The sequence below is a fragment of the Manihot esculenta genome, chromosome 9, assembly GCF_001659605.2.
Source record: "Manihot esculenta cultivar AM560-2 chromosome 9, M.esculenta_v8, whole genome shotgun sequence".
In the NCBI taxonomy this organism is placed as follows: domain Eukaryota; kingdom Viridiplantae; phylum Streptophyta; class Magnoliopsida; order Malpighiales; family Euphorbiaceae; genus Manihot; species Manihot esculenta.
In genome coordinates this window covers 916,541-929,985 of record NC_035169.2, presented here as the reverse complement: position 1 = coordinate 929,985, position 13,445 = coordinate 916,541, and the positions used below count along the sequence as shown (strand labels likewise).

General features: G+C 33.4%; 1 protein-coding gene across 1 annotated transcript; it reads left to right on the top strand.

The window, feature by feature from the left end:
• The first annotated feature begins 4,031 nt into the window (after window positions 1–4,031).
• Window positions 4,032–6,765, top strand: LOC110623600 (serine carboxypeptidase-like 45). Its single transcript, XM_021768596.2, has 10 exons — window positions 4,032–4,402; window positions 4,488–4,592; window positions 4,820–4,915; window positions 5,165–5,257; window positions 5,338–5,408; window positions 5,487–5,822; window positions 5,917–6,041; window positions 6,153–6,245; window positions 6,331–6,448; window positions 6,532–6,765. The coding sequence occupies exons 1-10, from the start codon at window positions 4,144–4,146 to the stop codon at window positions 6,670–6,672; spliced, it is 1,437 nt and encodes a 478-aa protein (XP_021624288.1). The 5' UTR covers window positions 4,032–4,143; the 3' UTR covers window positions 6,673–6,765.
• The last annotated feature ends 6,680 nt before the right edge of the window (window positions 6,766–13,445 follow it).

The following is a 13,445-nucleotide window of genomic DNA, read 5'->3' as shown; positions in this document are numbered from 1 at the left end:
ATAATTATAATAATATTAAATTACTAGATAATAAATTTAAATTTATAAAATTAAAATTATAAAATAATAATTAAACTGATTATAATAATTTTAAAAATCAATTATCGACTATATATATATTAAAAAATTGAAATTTTAATATAAAATTATCAAAACAGCATATTTAAATATTGATAAATTCTAAAAAAAATAAAAATTAACTCAAAATTATAAAAAAAATAAATTATTACAGATTATAGTTCAAGAATCAAACTTAATTTTATGCATATATTATTAATTATAAAATATTAATAAATTTAGAAATATTATGTTATAAAATAATAAGTTATTGTTTATATTATTAATTATTATATTGAAACTTAAAGTGAATAATAATTTTTTTATTTAAATTAATTTAAAGTTAGAAAATAGTTATTTGAATTTTAAAACACATGTAAATAATAAAATAAATATTTTGAGATAAGATTTTTAAAATAAAATTTGATTTTAATAATATTAAATTGATAGATAAGTGTTTTAATTTAAAACATTGATTATAAGGATAATAAAGTGATAATATAAATTATTTAAATGATAATGACAATTTTATAATTATTTAAAAATATTAAAATAATATTTATAATATTAAATTATAAAATAAAAATTTTAAATTTATAAGATGGTAATGATAAGATAACAAAGTAATATATATATATATATATATATATATATATATATATATATATATATATATATATATACATATCAAAATCAATAAATTTGGTAATATTAATCTTATTTTTTTAGAAAAAAATAGGATAATTAAATAATTATATAATTAATTTTTTATATATTTAAAAGAGTCATAAAAAATAGTTTATATCGGTACAAATTATTTTTAATGTATTAAATTAAATTTAAGATATTTAAAATAATTTATTTATTATTTTTATTATTTTATGTACATTTCTTTATTCTAAATATTTTTAACATAATATTTTAATTTATAAATATTAATTATTTTCAATATAGTTTCATTTTGCTTATAAATGATGATATTATTAATTTGAAAAAAAAAAATCAATGCATATATTATTTTTATTAATAATTTGTAATTTTGATAAAAAAAAATAAAACTATTAAATTTTATTATCGGTTTAATTACATAATTTAAAAATAAATTCAGCTAATTAAAAAAATTAATATTAATTAATTTTAAAATAAGTATTATATTTTGTTATAAATTATATTTTCATATATCTTATATTTATTTTATTATTATAAATTTTATAACAATTTATTTTTTTATAGAAAATAAAAATTAAAACTATTATATTTAAAGGTGATATATTTAAATATTTATTTAAAAAAATAATCCTACTGTTTATTTTAATATTCACAAAAAAAGTAAATTAATTAAAATTCTACATTATTTTATATTAATACTTATATTTTATTAATTACATTTTTTTATAATTTATAATATCAATAATTATTTAAAAATTATCATATAATAAATATAAATATATAGAACGAATACATATAATGGGTTAATATTAATATATATAAGTGGAGGATAGTGGCAATTTTCTCACTCTTACTTCTTAATTTCTAAAATTTTAAATTTATTATTCTTAATTTTGGCATAACTTATTTTAATAACTTAAAAGTTTTGGGCTCTATTTGTAAAAAAAAAATATTTTTTAAACAATATTTTTTATGTTTAATGCATTAAAAATTTTAATTATTAAGAAAAAAATAAATTTATTTTAAAAAAGTTATTTTATATATTTTAAAAATTTTATTAACATCTTTATATATAAATTTATTAATATCTTTATATATAAATTTATTAATATCTTTTATTATTAAATAATAAAAAAATAAATCATCTTATTAAAAAATATTTATTATAAAAAATATTTTTTAAATATAAATTATTTTCTATAAACAAATGGAATTCAAGCATTCTATGTTGGATAGTACTTACGTAATTTTTTTTTTTAAAAAAATTATTATTAAATCTCGAAATTTTAAAATATAGGATGAAATTTACACAATTAAAATATTTTTTATTTTATAAAATTAAATTCTTTAATGATTTTATTAAAAAATTTATCAATATATTTTAATATTTATATTATTTAATTTTATAATTTTAATTATACATATTATTGAGTATATTTAAGTTTAAATGTTTACACTATTTAATTTTTATGATCAAAGATAAAATAAATTGATAAATAATTTTTTTATAAATTATTAAACAATTTAATTTTATAAAATAAAGAGATATTTTACTAAGCGATTTTGATATAGAGACGAAATAATAAAATTTTTTAAAATTTAGAAATTTAATAGTAATTCTCTCATAAAAAATTTCAACTTCAAATACTATTTTCTAGTAATTTCTGTATTTTTTAAAAATTTAAAAAATTTATTTTTAATTTTAAATATTCTATTTTTTAAAATATTTAAAAGATAAATTATTTATTTTTTATTTAATTATTTTATTTTATTTTATTTTATATAATAATTTTTTTAAAGAAATTATAGTTATATTTATTTTATGTTAGACTATTTAAATAAATAAAAATAAATTTTAAATTTAAAAAAAAATAGCTAAAATTAAATAGTATTGATATAATTAATAAGTTAAGCTATTCAAATATAAAAAAAAAAAAAAAAAAAAAAAAAAAAAAAAACTCTCAAGTGGATAAATTGATTTAGTTTGTAATATGTTTTTGTTACTTTAAATTTTACGTTTTACCTTGTCTTCAATATTTATAAAGATAAAATCTTTCTGAAATAAGTAAAATTGAAAGTATTGAAAATATAAAATTAGACAATATTTTTTAGTTTCTAGATCCGTTACTAAATTTAAGGTATAATTAATAATAATATAAATTTTTTTTTTTTGAAATGGGATAATAATATAAATGTTTATATGTTTCATAATTAATAATAACTTAAATTTTAATCCCATGTATAATATTTAACTTTTTAAAAATATTTTGTTATTTCTATATCATGAAAATTATTCTTATTTATTTATAATTATATTATAAAGTGTATTTACTATAATTTTTTTCATTGTGTTAAAATTTATTATATGAAATGGTTACAATGTTAAACTTTTTAAAAAAGACGTTGATATAACTATTTATATTTTTAATGGTAATATTAATTAATTAATTATAAAAATTTTAATACAAAATTTATTTTATTTATCATGGAAATTAAAACTTATTGTATAAAAAGGCAAATAAATTAAATTACTGTTGGTTCCTATATACCTTTAATTTCAATTTCGACCTTTGCAATATATATATTTTTTTCATTAAGTGGATATCGATTTCTTTGCAAACTTTCCATCTTACAAGTGAAATATAAAAAATTATTATATTTTATATCAGGTTTACAAGGCGAGAAATTTAAGAGTTTAGCAACAAATTCATTTGTTATCCTAATAATTAAGAGAAAATTTGAAAGATTTAATAAAAAAATGTGTAAATTATTATTTAAAAATTACTCAATTAAAGTAATCGTTAATTAATTTATTTTACTTTTGATAAAAAAATAGTATAATTATTTAAATGTATAAGTACTAAATTATATATATAATTAAAATTATATTAACGAAATGATATAAATATTTAAGACAGATGAAATTCATATTAATATTTTTAAATTTAAAATAAATCAAGTCTATTTAAATACTTTATATATATATTACCGCGTGAGAAGCCAACAAAGGAAAATTCAAAGGATTATTGAAAAGCAATATAATCAATAGGGCCAGCTAATTTAGCCGACTAATAATTTGTTGCATTGCAAATATCAATATTCTTTTAGCCGTTAGCTGAAACTCTCTCTACTCGGTCAATTTGTTCATTTTTCAACTGGCCTTGTTCATTTTCTTATTACGTAAATCACAATGATATGAAGTCATTTAATATTATCTCACAACAATTCTTATGTCAACCACCTTGATTAATTCTCATCCTCCGCTACAAAACCAACTAGACGTTCAAGTTAAGACATATGTAATCTTCAAGTGTGCCGACTCAGAGCGGTTTCTCTGGCTTGAAGCTGTAAGCCTATAAAAGCAAAGCATAGTTCGACACTTTAGGCATTGTGCTCTCTCCTTTTTCTCTCTACGCCATGCATTCTCAGTCATCATGGATGATCCTATTGGCTGTGATTTGCATGATTTTCATGCAAGTATCATTCTCAGCAGAAGGATTTTCCTCCAGAGAAGATGATAAAATCGTGAGTCTGCCAGGGCAACCACAGATAAGTTTCCAGCAATATGCAGGCTACATTACCGTTGATCAAAAACAAAATAGAGCTCTTTTCTATTACTTTGTTGAAGCAGAAACTGACCCTGCTTCAAAGCCTCTCGTTCTGTGGTTGAATGGAGGTATGCCCACTTTGCTTAACTGGTTGCTGTCTCGAAAACAAGTCTAGTTATAACCGGTAATTGAATTACTTTGATCTTTCTGCAGGGCCTGGTTGTTCTTCTGTTGGAGCCGGAGCTTTCTCCGAGCATGGCCCATTCAGGCCAAGTGGTGGAGGGAATCTTGTCACAAATGAATTTAGCTGGAATAAAGGTGTCACCATATGATATTGTCCATTTCTGCCTCCCTTTATTTGTATTTTTTTTTTTAATTTTCAGGCTACATGTGGAGTTAATCACCGTGCGTAGAATTTTTTTTCTTTTAGTTGTGTTATTTGACCAAACAAAGTTCTTATTTTTTTCTTTTTTATTGATTGGACAGATTACTTCAATAATATTAAGTGCAAAAATTTATAATTTAAACTTTCCTCATGTCTGCAGAAGCAAATATGCTGTATTTGGAATCACCAGCTGGGGTTGGTTTCTCTTATTCTGCTAATGCATCTTTCTATGACTACGTGAATGACACTATTACAGGTTAAGAACCTTTCCACTCTTGTCTTGCCAGGTTTTTTCACAAGCTTTTGTCCTTAATCAGTTTAAATTCTGAACTAATGTTTTGAAATTATGAGAATTCACTCTCTTTTTTTTTCTTCAAATAAACATAAATGGCACCCGGTTGGAGCCAAATGATTTTTTAAAAATATATATATATAAATGGTCTTAAATTTATTGTCTGGATTGGCTTTCATCAAAAGTGGTGATATCAGATTGTGTTCTTTTCAGAACAAGACAATTTCATATTCCTGTTGCAGTGGTTTGCCAAATTTCCAGAGTACAAGAACAGAGATTTCTTCATTACTGGAGAGAGCTATGCAGGTAAATTTAGCTCAAAGAAACATGTACGAAGCTCCTGTGTCCTTGTCAGAGAACTGATACTCTGGACTCCTCGTTTTCAGGTCACTATGTCCCACAACTTGCGAAGCTCATTGTTCAGTCGGGACTAAATTTCAGTTTGAAGGGCATAGCTGTAAGTAAAGCAAAAAACGAAAGTGAACCCTGATAATCTTTCCTCCATAATTACTTATAAAATGTATTACATTTTCAGATAGGAAACCCTCTCTTGGAGTTTAGTATTGATATGAACTCAGAGGGTGTCTACTACTGGTCTCACAGTTTGATATCAGATGCTACTTATGAACTTATCAACTCAGTTTGTAACACCTCACAGCTCTGGAGAGAGCGCATTAGAGGCTCTCTTTCAGCTGCTTGTAGAGCTGTAAGCGCTCAACTTTCATCTGAAATTCCTTTTGAAATTGATGATTACGACGTCACCGCCGATGTCTGTGTGTCGTCTGGGCAATCACGTTCACAATCCCAACTCCACAAACATCCCTTGAGACCAAAATTTCAATTTTCTCTTCAGGAAGGTTCCAATCAGCCTGTAAGCACTCCAGGAACCCACCAAACTATCCAGGCTACACACTGTTCTAACTTAGGATAAAACTTATGATTGCATTTTGCTTCTCTCTATACAGGAAGCTTCAGAGAACATTGATCTATGTGTACAAGAAAAGAGTTATGAATACTTGAACAGGAAGGATGTGCAAGAAGCTCTTCATGCCCAGCTTGTTGGAATCAGCAGTTGGAGTTTCTGCAGCCAGTAATTAATTAATAATTCTCACCCCTAGAACTCATAATATATTACCTTCAAATTTTTCTCATAGTACATGTTTTAAATTCTATGTTCTGATATAAAATATGTCTGTTACAGAGTAATCAATTATGATGGGCAAAACTTAGAGATACCTACTATTGGTGTTGTGGGTTCACTGGTCAGTTCAGGCATCAGGGTTCTAGTGTACAGGTATTTGTCATTAACCACAGGAATAATTACTATCAAATCCTTGTACTTTACAAAATTCACTAATTCATCTTTTGAATTGTTGCAGTGGAGATCAAGACTCAGTTATTCCATTTTCTGGGACAAGGACTTTGGTTAATGGGTTGGCAAAGTACCTGAAATTGAACTCAACCAAGACTTACAGACCATGGTTTGAAGATAAACAGGTTTAAACTTTAAAGCCTAAACAAAATGATGAGTTGGTGTTTGATCTTTTCCTTTATGTCTAACTTGTTATTCTTCATTCCAGGTTGGTGGATGGACACAAATTTATGGAGACATCCTAACTTTTACAACTATTAGAGGTGGATCCCACATGGCACCCTTTTCATCACCCAAGAGATCACTAGCATTGTTTAAAGCATTTTTAGCTGGCAATCCTCTTGCCTAATTAACTAGAAGGATGAAGATTTCTAGAAGTGAATTAAGTGTCCTTGTTATTTTCTTTCTTTCTTTTTGGAATAAAAGGATTTTAAATGCCTAATGCCATTCACTTATATTATTGAATTTATCTACCAAGTTTCTAAAATTATATAATATAATAAAACAATTAAATATATATTTACAACCCATACCAAGTTTCTATTTGTTTTTGTACTTTTTTATGCTCAATACTCGAACAAGTAGAAAAAAAACTAGAAGCTCTTCTAGCTGATAATAAATTAATCGGGACTTAAATGTCTCATAAAAATTGTTAATCGGGACTAATGTCTAGTCATCAGCCTAGTGGTTACCAGCATTGTGGTTTTGACCTAAATAACTTGGAAAAATAATCAATTGGACTTAACATCGAACATAAAAATGCCTTAAAGACTTTATTAAATGGGACTAACATCCGGTTATAGGTCTGGCGGATACCCGCCTTGTGATCTTGTCATAAAAATACCTTAGAAATTTTATTAAATAGGACTAACACCCGATTATGGATCTGGTGGATACTCGTCTTGTGGTCTTAGTATAAAAATGCCTTAGAAATTTTATTAAATGGGAGTAACATCTAGCCATAGGTCTGGCGGATACCCGCCTTGTGGTTTTGGCATAAAATACCTTAGAATTGTGAAGGAGAGGGCCAGAAAAACTCACCTCTACTCGAAATAGAGAGAAAGTTCTCTCCACTTCGGGTAGAACCTCTTTTATAGGTGGCTGGAGAAGCCACCTTCGGCAACCGAACTTGAAGGTTCGACGGCCGAACCTTAAAACTTTCCTGAAACTTTTTTTTTCTGAAATACGTTTTAAAATACTTTAAATTCATTTTATAAATATTATATTTTACCCTTCTAAAGATTCCGATTTTGATATTTTGGATTTCAATGGAAATTATATCAGAAAGTTGAAATTTCGACGTTAGAGTTTAGCGGGTATTACAAGGCCACAAGACAAATTCAGTCAGGCTAAAATCTAGGTGTTAGTCCCACAAAAAATATATCTAAGGAATCTCATGCTTAGGCCACAAGACTGATACCCACTAGGCAAAGGGCCCAGATGTTGAATCATATTATGCGGATTTCCGGAGTTATTTTATGGCCACTAGCTAGGCTAGTGACTGGGTGTTAAGTCCTATCGTAAACCTGCTTTAGTCATTTTTTAGGCCAAAGCAATGATCATCAGGTTCTTTGGTTGAAAGGGGGTGACCCCTTAGCCAATTTTTAAGAGATTATTTAAGTCTTTATGGGTGATGACTGGATAAAGGTTTGGGACAAGTACAGAACATAAAACCGCATGACAAAAATAATGGTGAGATATGTAAATATATATGTATATATATTCAATGAAAACTATAAAAGATTACATGGGAGGAGGGATGTCTTTAGTTTCCTCCCGAGTCTCTATTACAACAAGTATTTTCTTCATCCATTACATTATTTGCAGAGACCCAGCCGGTGGAGTTTTTCTCATCTTGTCCTTTCTCCCTCTACTCGTCATCACCCTGCTCCTCCGAGAAGATGTCGTCTATCCAAGTAAAACCTTTAGAAGGGAACCGCTTCTCCAATTTCCCTCCTGGTCTTGCCCTCAGAATCAGTCTTGCAAAATCTAACCTACTCCCTAAGAGTCTTAGCATTGGGAACTATTAAAGAGGCCAACACCATTATCAGCACAAAGCCCTTTTATAAGCTTAATATAGTCAGGTTTACTGCAATCCTCAGCCAATACACAGAGCTGGACAATATGTATCTCTATCACTCTTGCACCTTCATAAAGACCCACCTTCAGCTGTAACGACCCGGAAATCCGACCCGTTACCGGCGCTAGGATCCAGATCGGCTTAAGGCCGCCGGGACCCGTAGCAAGCCAAACATACTTCCTGTAACCTGTAATATCCCATACATGATCAACAACATACATGAAACTGTAAACTTTTTCTTTCTTTTTCCAAGCTTAACCTGAACATGTGCACATCTAATATCATAACCACCACTGGAGTCCTCATCAAATGCTCCAATGGGGTATTTCATCATTCGATAAGCTTGGACTATCAAATACATCATAAAAACATTTCTATAGATCATGTGTCAAGGGGATAACCATAAACATAGGGTCAAGCACATACTAGTCCTCAATCATCCTCATCATTACATAACTATACATTGCTCTTTCATTACATTAACATAGTCATAAATACTCATTACATCATATTCATGTCCACTACTATCTATTACATCATACATGACTTTACTTCACTCTAGCCGACTTCCCGATCTATCCTGTACCTGCAACTCTGGGGATAAAGGGAGTGGGATGAGCTACTAGAGCCCAGTGAGCAGAATAATAAAATATCAATTTAAATCATGCTTTCATGTATGCGCCATAACACAAACATTTCACATCAAGGATGAACTTGTCACCATTTAGCCCCTATCTTTCTTACTTACACATGCCGGGGGCGTAGAGCCGTAGCAGGCACACCCGGACTACCATAATCAATCATAGTGCCAGGGGCGTAGAGCCGTAGCAGGCACACCTGGACTCACATAGGTTATCATGACATAAAAGGGCTAATGGATCATTCAACATTCATCCACATCAACAACAAAGTATGCAATGCAACATATTCGTGAATTCTAATGCAATCAACCTGATATATCTCATGGCATTCATGATGCGTGAATCATGCTAAAACATTTCATTAATTTGCTTTAAAACTTAAAGCTTATTCCACTCACCTCTGGCTAGCTCTGAAGAGACTCTGAAGCAGCTGGCTCACTGCTGGGGGTCTCGGTTCCTCAGGTCCGAACCTACACAGGTGGACTCAAATGAGGGACCAAACATACATGAACATGACTCTAAAATACTCCCCAAAAACCCCCTAAAACATCCTGAAAACATCACATGAAAACATGCAAGAAATGGCTGAACAGGGCACTTTCGGCGGCAGGTTCGGCGGCCGAAAGTCCCTGTGCAGCCGAAAGTCATGCAGGTTCGGCGGCACTTTCGGCGGCCGAACCTCCCAGACAGAGACGAACCTTGAGTTTCGGGGGCAGGCTTCGGCAGCCGAAACTGCCTCCACAAGGGGGTTCGGCGGCCGAAAGTCACTTCGGCGGCCGAACCTGAGTTTCTGCCGAAGGGCAGAAACTCGGCTCCCTTGTGTCCACAGCCTCCAAAATGCCTCAAAACATGCATAAACTTGTTTCTAAACATGCATACAACACACCTAGGGGTCTCAAACTATGATATACCCCAACTACAACACTTCAAACACACAAACATCAACATACATTGTTCATCAAAGCATCAAAACCCATAAACTCATCAATAAGCTTAAAAATGCATTCTACCCCATCAACTTGCATAAAACTTTCATAAAGCATAAGAGAAGCATAGATCGAAGCTTACCTCTTGAAGAAACGAGAGGAAAGGCGATCCTAGCTTGGAGATGGAGAGATTGAGCTCTTTGAACCTCCAAGTACCCAAAACTTGCTCTTAGCTCACAGATCTTAAAAAAAGAAGTTAAAACTCATGAAAACCATGAAAGATCTAGGGAAAACATTCAAGATTGAGGGAGGAGCGGCGGAGACTCACCTTGGCCGACAATGGGAGAGAAAAAGCTCACCCGTGCGGACCAAAGGGACCCTTTTATATGTGGCTGGCCAGGCCACGTTCGGGGGCCGAATGTGCCTCCGTATCCATGCAATGTTCGGCGGCCGAACATAAGGTTCGGCGGCCGAACCTGCACTTCCCTCACTCATGCTTTCGGGGGCCTAACGTGCCTCCTAATCACATGCATGTTCGGCGGCCGAAAGTCAAGTTCGGCGGCCGAACCTGGGTTTTCCTTCAAGCTATATTCATGCAAAAACTCATTTAATTTCTTACTTAAAAACATGAAATACATGAAAACATTTCATAAAATCACAGTTTTACCCTTCTAGAGGTTTCCGACATCCGAGGTCCCACCGGACGGTAGGGATTCCGATACCGGAGTCTAGCCGGGTATTACATTCTCCCCCCCTTAAGAACATTCGTCCCCGAATGTTCCTCAACTAACATACAAAGCATGGCATCAATCATAACATAGAACATAGCATACAATATATCACACATGCAACACATAGCACAACTGACACTCACCTCAAAACAGATGGGGGTATTGCTGGAGCATGGACTCCCGTGTCTCCCAGGTGCATTCTTCAATATTGTGGTGGTTCCAAAGGACTTTCACCATCGGGATTTCCTTGTTCCTCAGCTTTCTGATCTGAGTGTCGAGGATCCGCACTGGCTGCTCTACATAGGTGAGATCCTCTTGGATCTCTACATCAGGCTCACTAAGAACCTTTCCAGGATCCGACACGTACTTCCGTAACAGAGAAACATGGAAAACCGGATGGATTCTCTCCATCGAAGTAGGCAAGTCTAGCTTGTACGACACATTACCGATCCTCTGAAGCACCTCGAAAGGATCGATGTACCGTGGAGCTAACTTACCCTTCTTCCCGAACCGAACCACTCCTTTCATAGGAGACACCTTGAGCAAAACCAAATCCCCCTCCTGAAACTCTAGCTGTCTTCTACGGATATCTGCATAACTCTTCTGCCGACTAGCAGCAGTCTTGATCCTCTCTCTGATTATGGGTACTACCCTGCTGGTAAGCTCTACTAACTCCGGACCCGCAAGAGTCCTCTCTCCTACTTCCTCCCAGCAGATAGGTGATCTGCACTTCCTCCCATACAAAGCTTCATATGGAGCCATCCCTATGCTAGCATGATAGCTGTTATTGTAGGCAAACTCCACCAAAGGTAGATGCTGCCTCCAAGAACCGCCAAAATCTAGCACACACATTCTGAGCATATCCTCTATTGTCTGGATGGTCCTCTCTGACTGTCCGTCTGTCTGTGGGTGGAAGGCAGTACTGAAGTCTAATCTGGTACCCATAGCGTTCTGCAGACTCCGCCAAAACCTGGAGGTGAACTGGGGCCCTCTATCTGACACTATAGATACCGGGACCCCATGCAGTCTGACAATCTCATCTACATATACCTGCGCCAACTTGTCCACAGAGTAACCACTCCTGACAGGGATGAAGTGAGCAGATTTGGTGAGTCTGTCCACAATCACCCATATGGAGTCTAATCTGTTGGACGTCGCCGGTAACCCCACTACGAAGTCCATAGCTATGTTCTCCCATTTCCATTCTGGAATCGGTAGTGGATTCAACATTCCAGCCGGCTTCTGATGCTCTAATTTCACCCTCTGACACACATCGCAGGCTGACACGAACAGTGCCACGTCCTTCTTCATAGCTGGCCACCAATACACTCTCTTCAGATCCTGATACATCTTGGTGGCTCCAGGGTGAACACTATACCTGGTATTATGGGCCTCCCCCATAATATCTCCCTTCAGACCAATGTCATCTGGCACACATAATCTGTTCCCGTAGCGGAGGATCCCCTTATCATCGAATCTGAACTCATTACTCTGGCCTGACTTGTAATACCCGGCTAGATTCCGGCATCGGAATCCCTACCTTCCGGCGGAATCTCCGTTGGAATATGGAATTTTGATGATGCCAGAGTCTTCTAAGGGGGTAAAATGTGATTTTCTACAATGATTTTTACTGATTTCATGGTTTTAAATGAAAAAGATTTGAGTTTTGAAAAGAAAAGACTAAGGAGGTTTTTGCCAGGTTCGGCCGCCGAAAGTGAAGTTCGGCCGCCGAACATGAGTTGGTTTTGGGAGCGCTTTTGGCCTCCGAAAGTCTTGATTGAACAAACCAGGTTCGGCCGCCGAACCTCAAGTTCGGCCGCCGAACATGGGGGTGTTTTGCATGTACGTTAGGCCGCCGAAGGAGGTTTGGCTGGCCACCTATAAAAGCCCCTCAGACCGGAAATGGGCGAGATTTCTCCCCATTCTCGAGCTCAGGTGTGTTCATGTCCTCCTCTAGTCGTTTTCTTGCTTTTTCTTCAAATCCTTCACGTTTTATAAGCTATATGGTTGTTTTGAAGAGTTTTAAAGCTTGGATCAAGGTTTGGAGAGCTTGGAGACTTTAAGAGTTTGGGTTCTCCACATCTCAAGCTTTGGGTCGCACCAACCCTCGATCTTCAAGAGGTAAGTGTGGATCTATGTTTTTCTTTACGTTTCATGAAGTTTTAAGATGGTTTTGATGGGTAGATATGCATGTTAGGGTTTATGTGGGTTTTATGCCCAATGTATGATAATGTATGTTCATGTGATGTTTGTGTTGGGGTTTAAGTTAGTTTTCAAGCCCCTTGAGCATATGGGAGAGAGTATGCATGATTGGGAGAGAGTATGTGAGGTTTGGGTTGTTTTGATGGTTTTGGCCTATGTGGGTCATAAACTATCTATGTATACTTTAGATGTTGTTTTTGGGAGTTTAAGCTTGTTTGAGCTCCCTTGTGCATGGTTGAGGATGTATGCATGTGTTTGAGAAGTTGGATGCTTGTTTTGGGGTGTTTGGAAGGTTTGGGAGGCTTGAAATGCACAAAGGCTGAGTTCTGGATGAACTCAGGTTCGGCCGCCGAAGGTGGTTTCGGCCGCCGAACCTGCCTAAGGATGCATGGTTTGGCCGCCTAACCTTGCCCCCGAAAGTTGAGTTTTGGCTTGAAAGCAGACTTTCGGCCGCCGAAGGTAATGTTCGGCCGCCGAAAGTGCCTGACTTTCGTCTCTGGAGAGAGAGTTCGGCCGCCGAAGGTGCCGCCGAACCTGCCTGA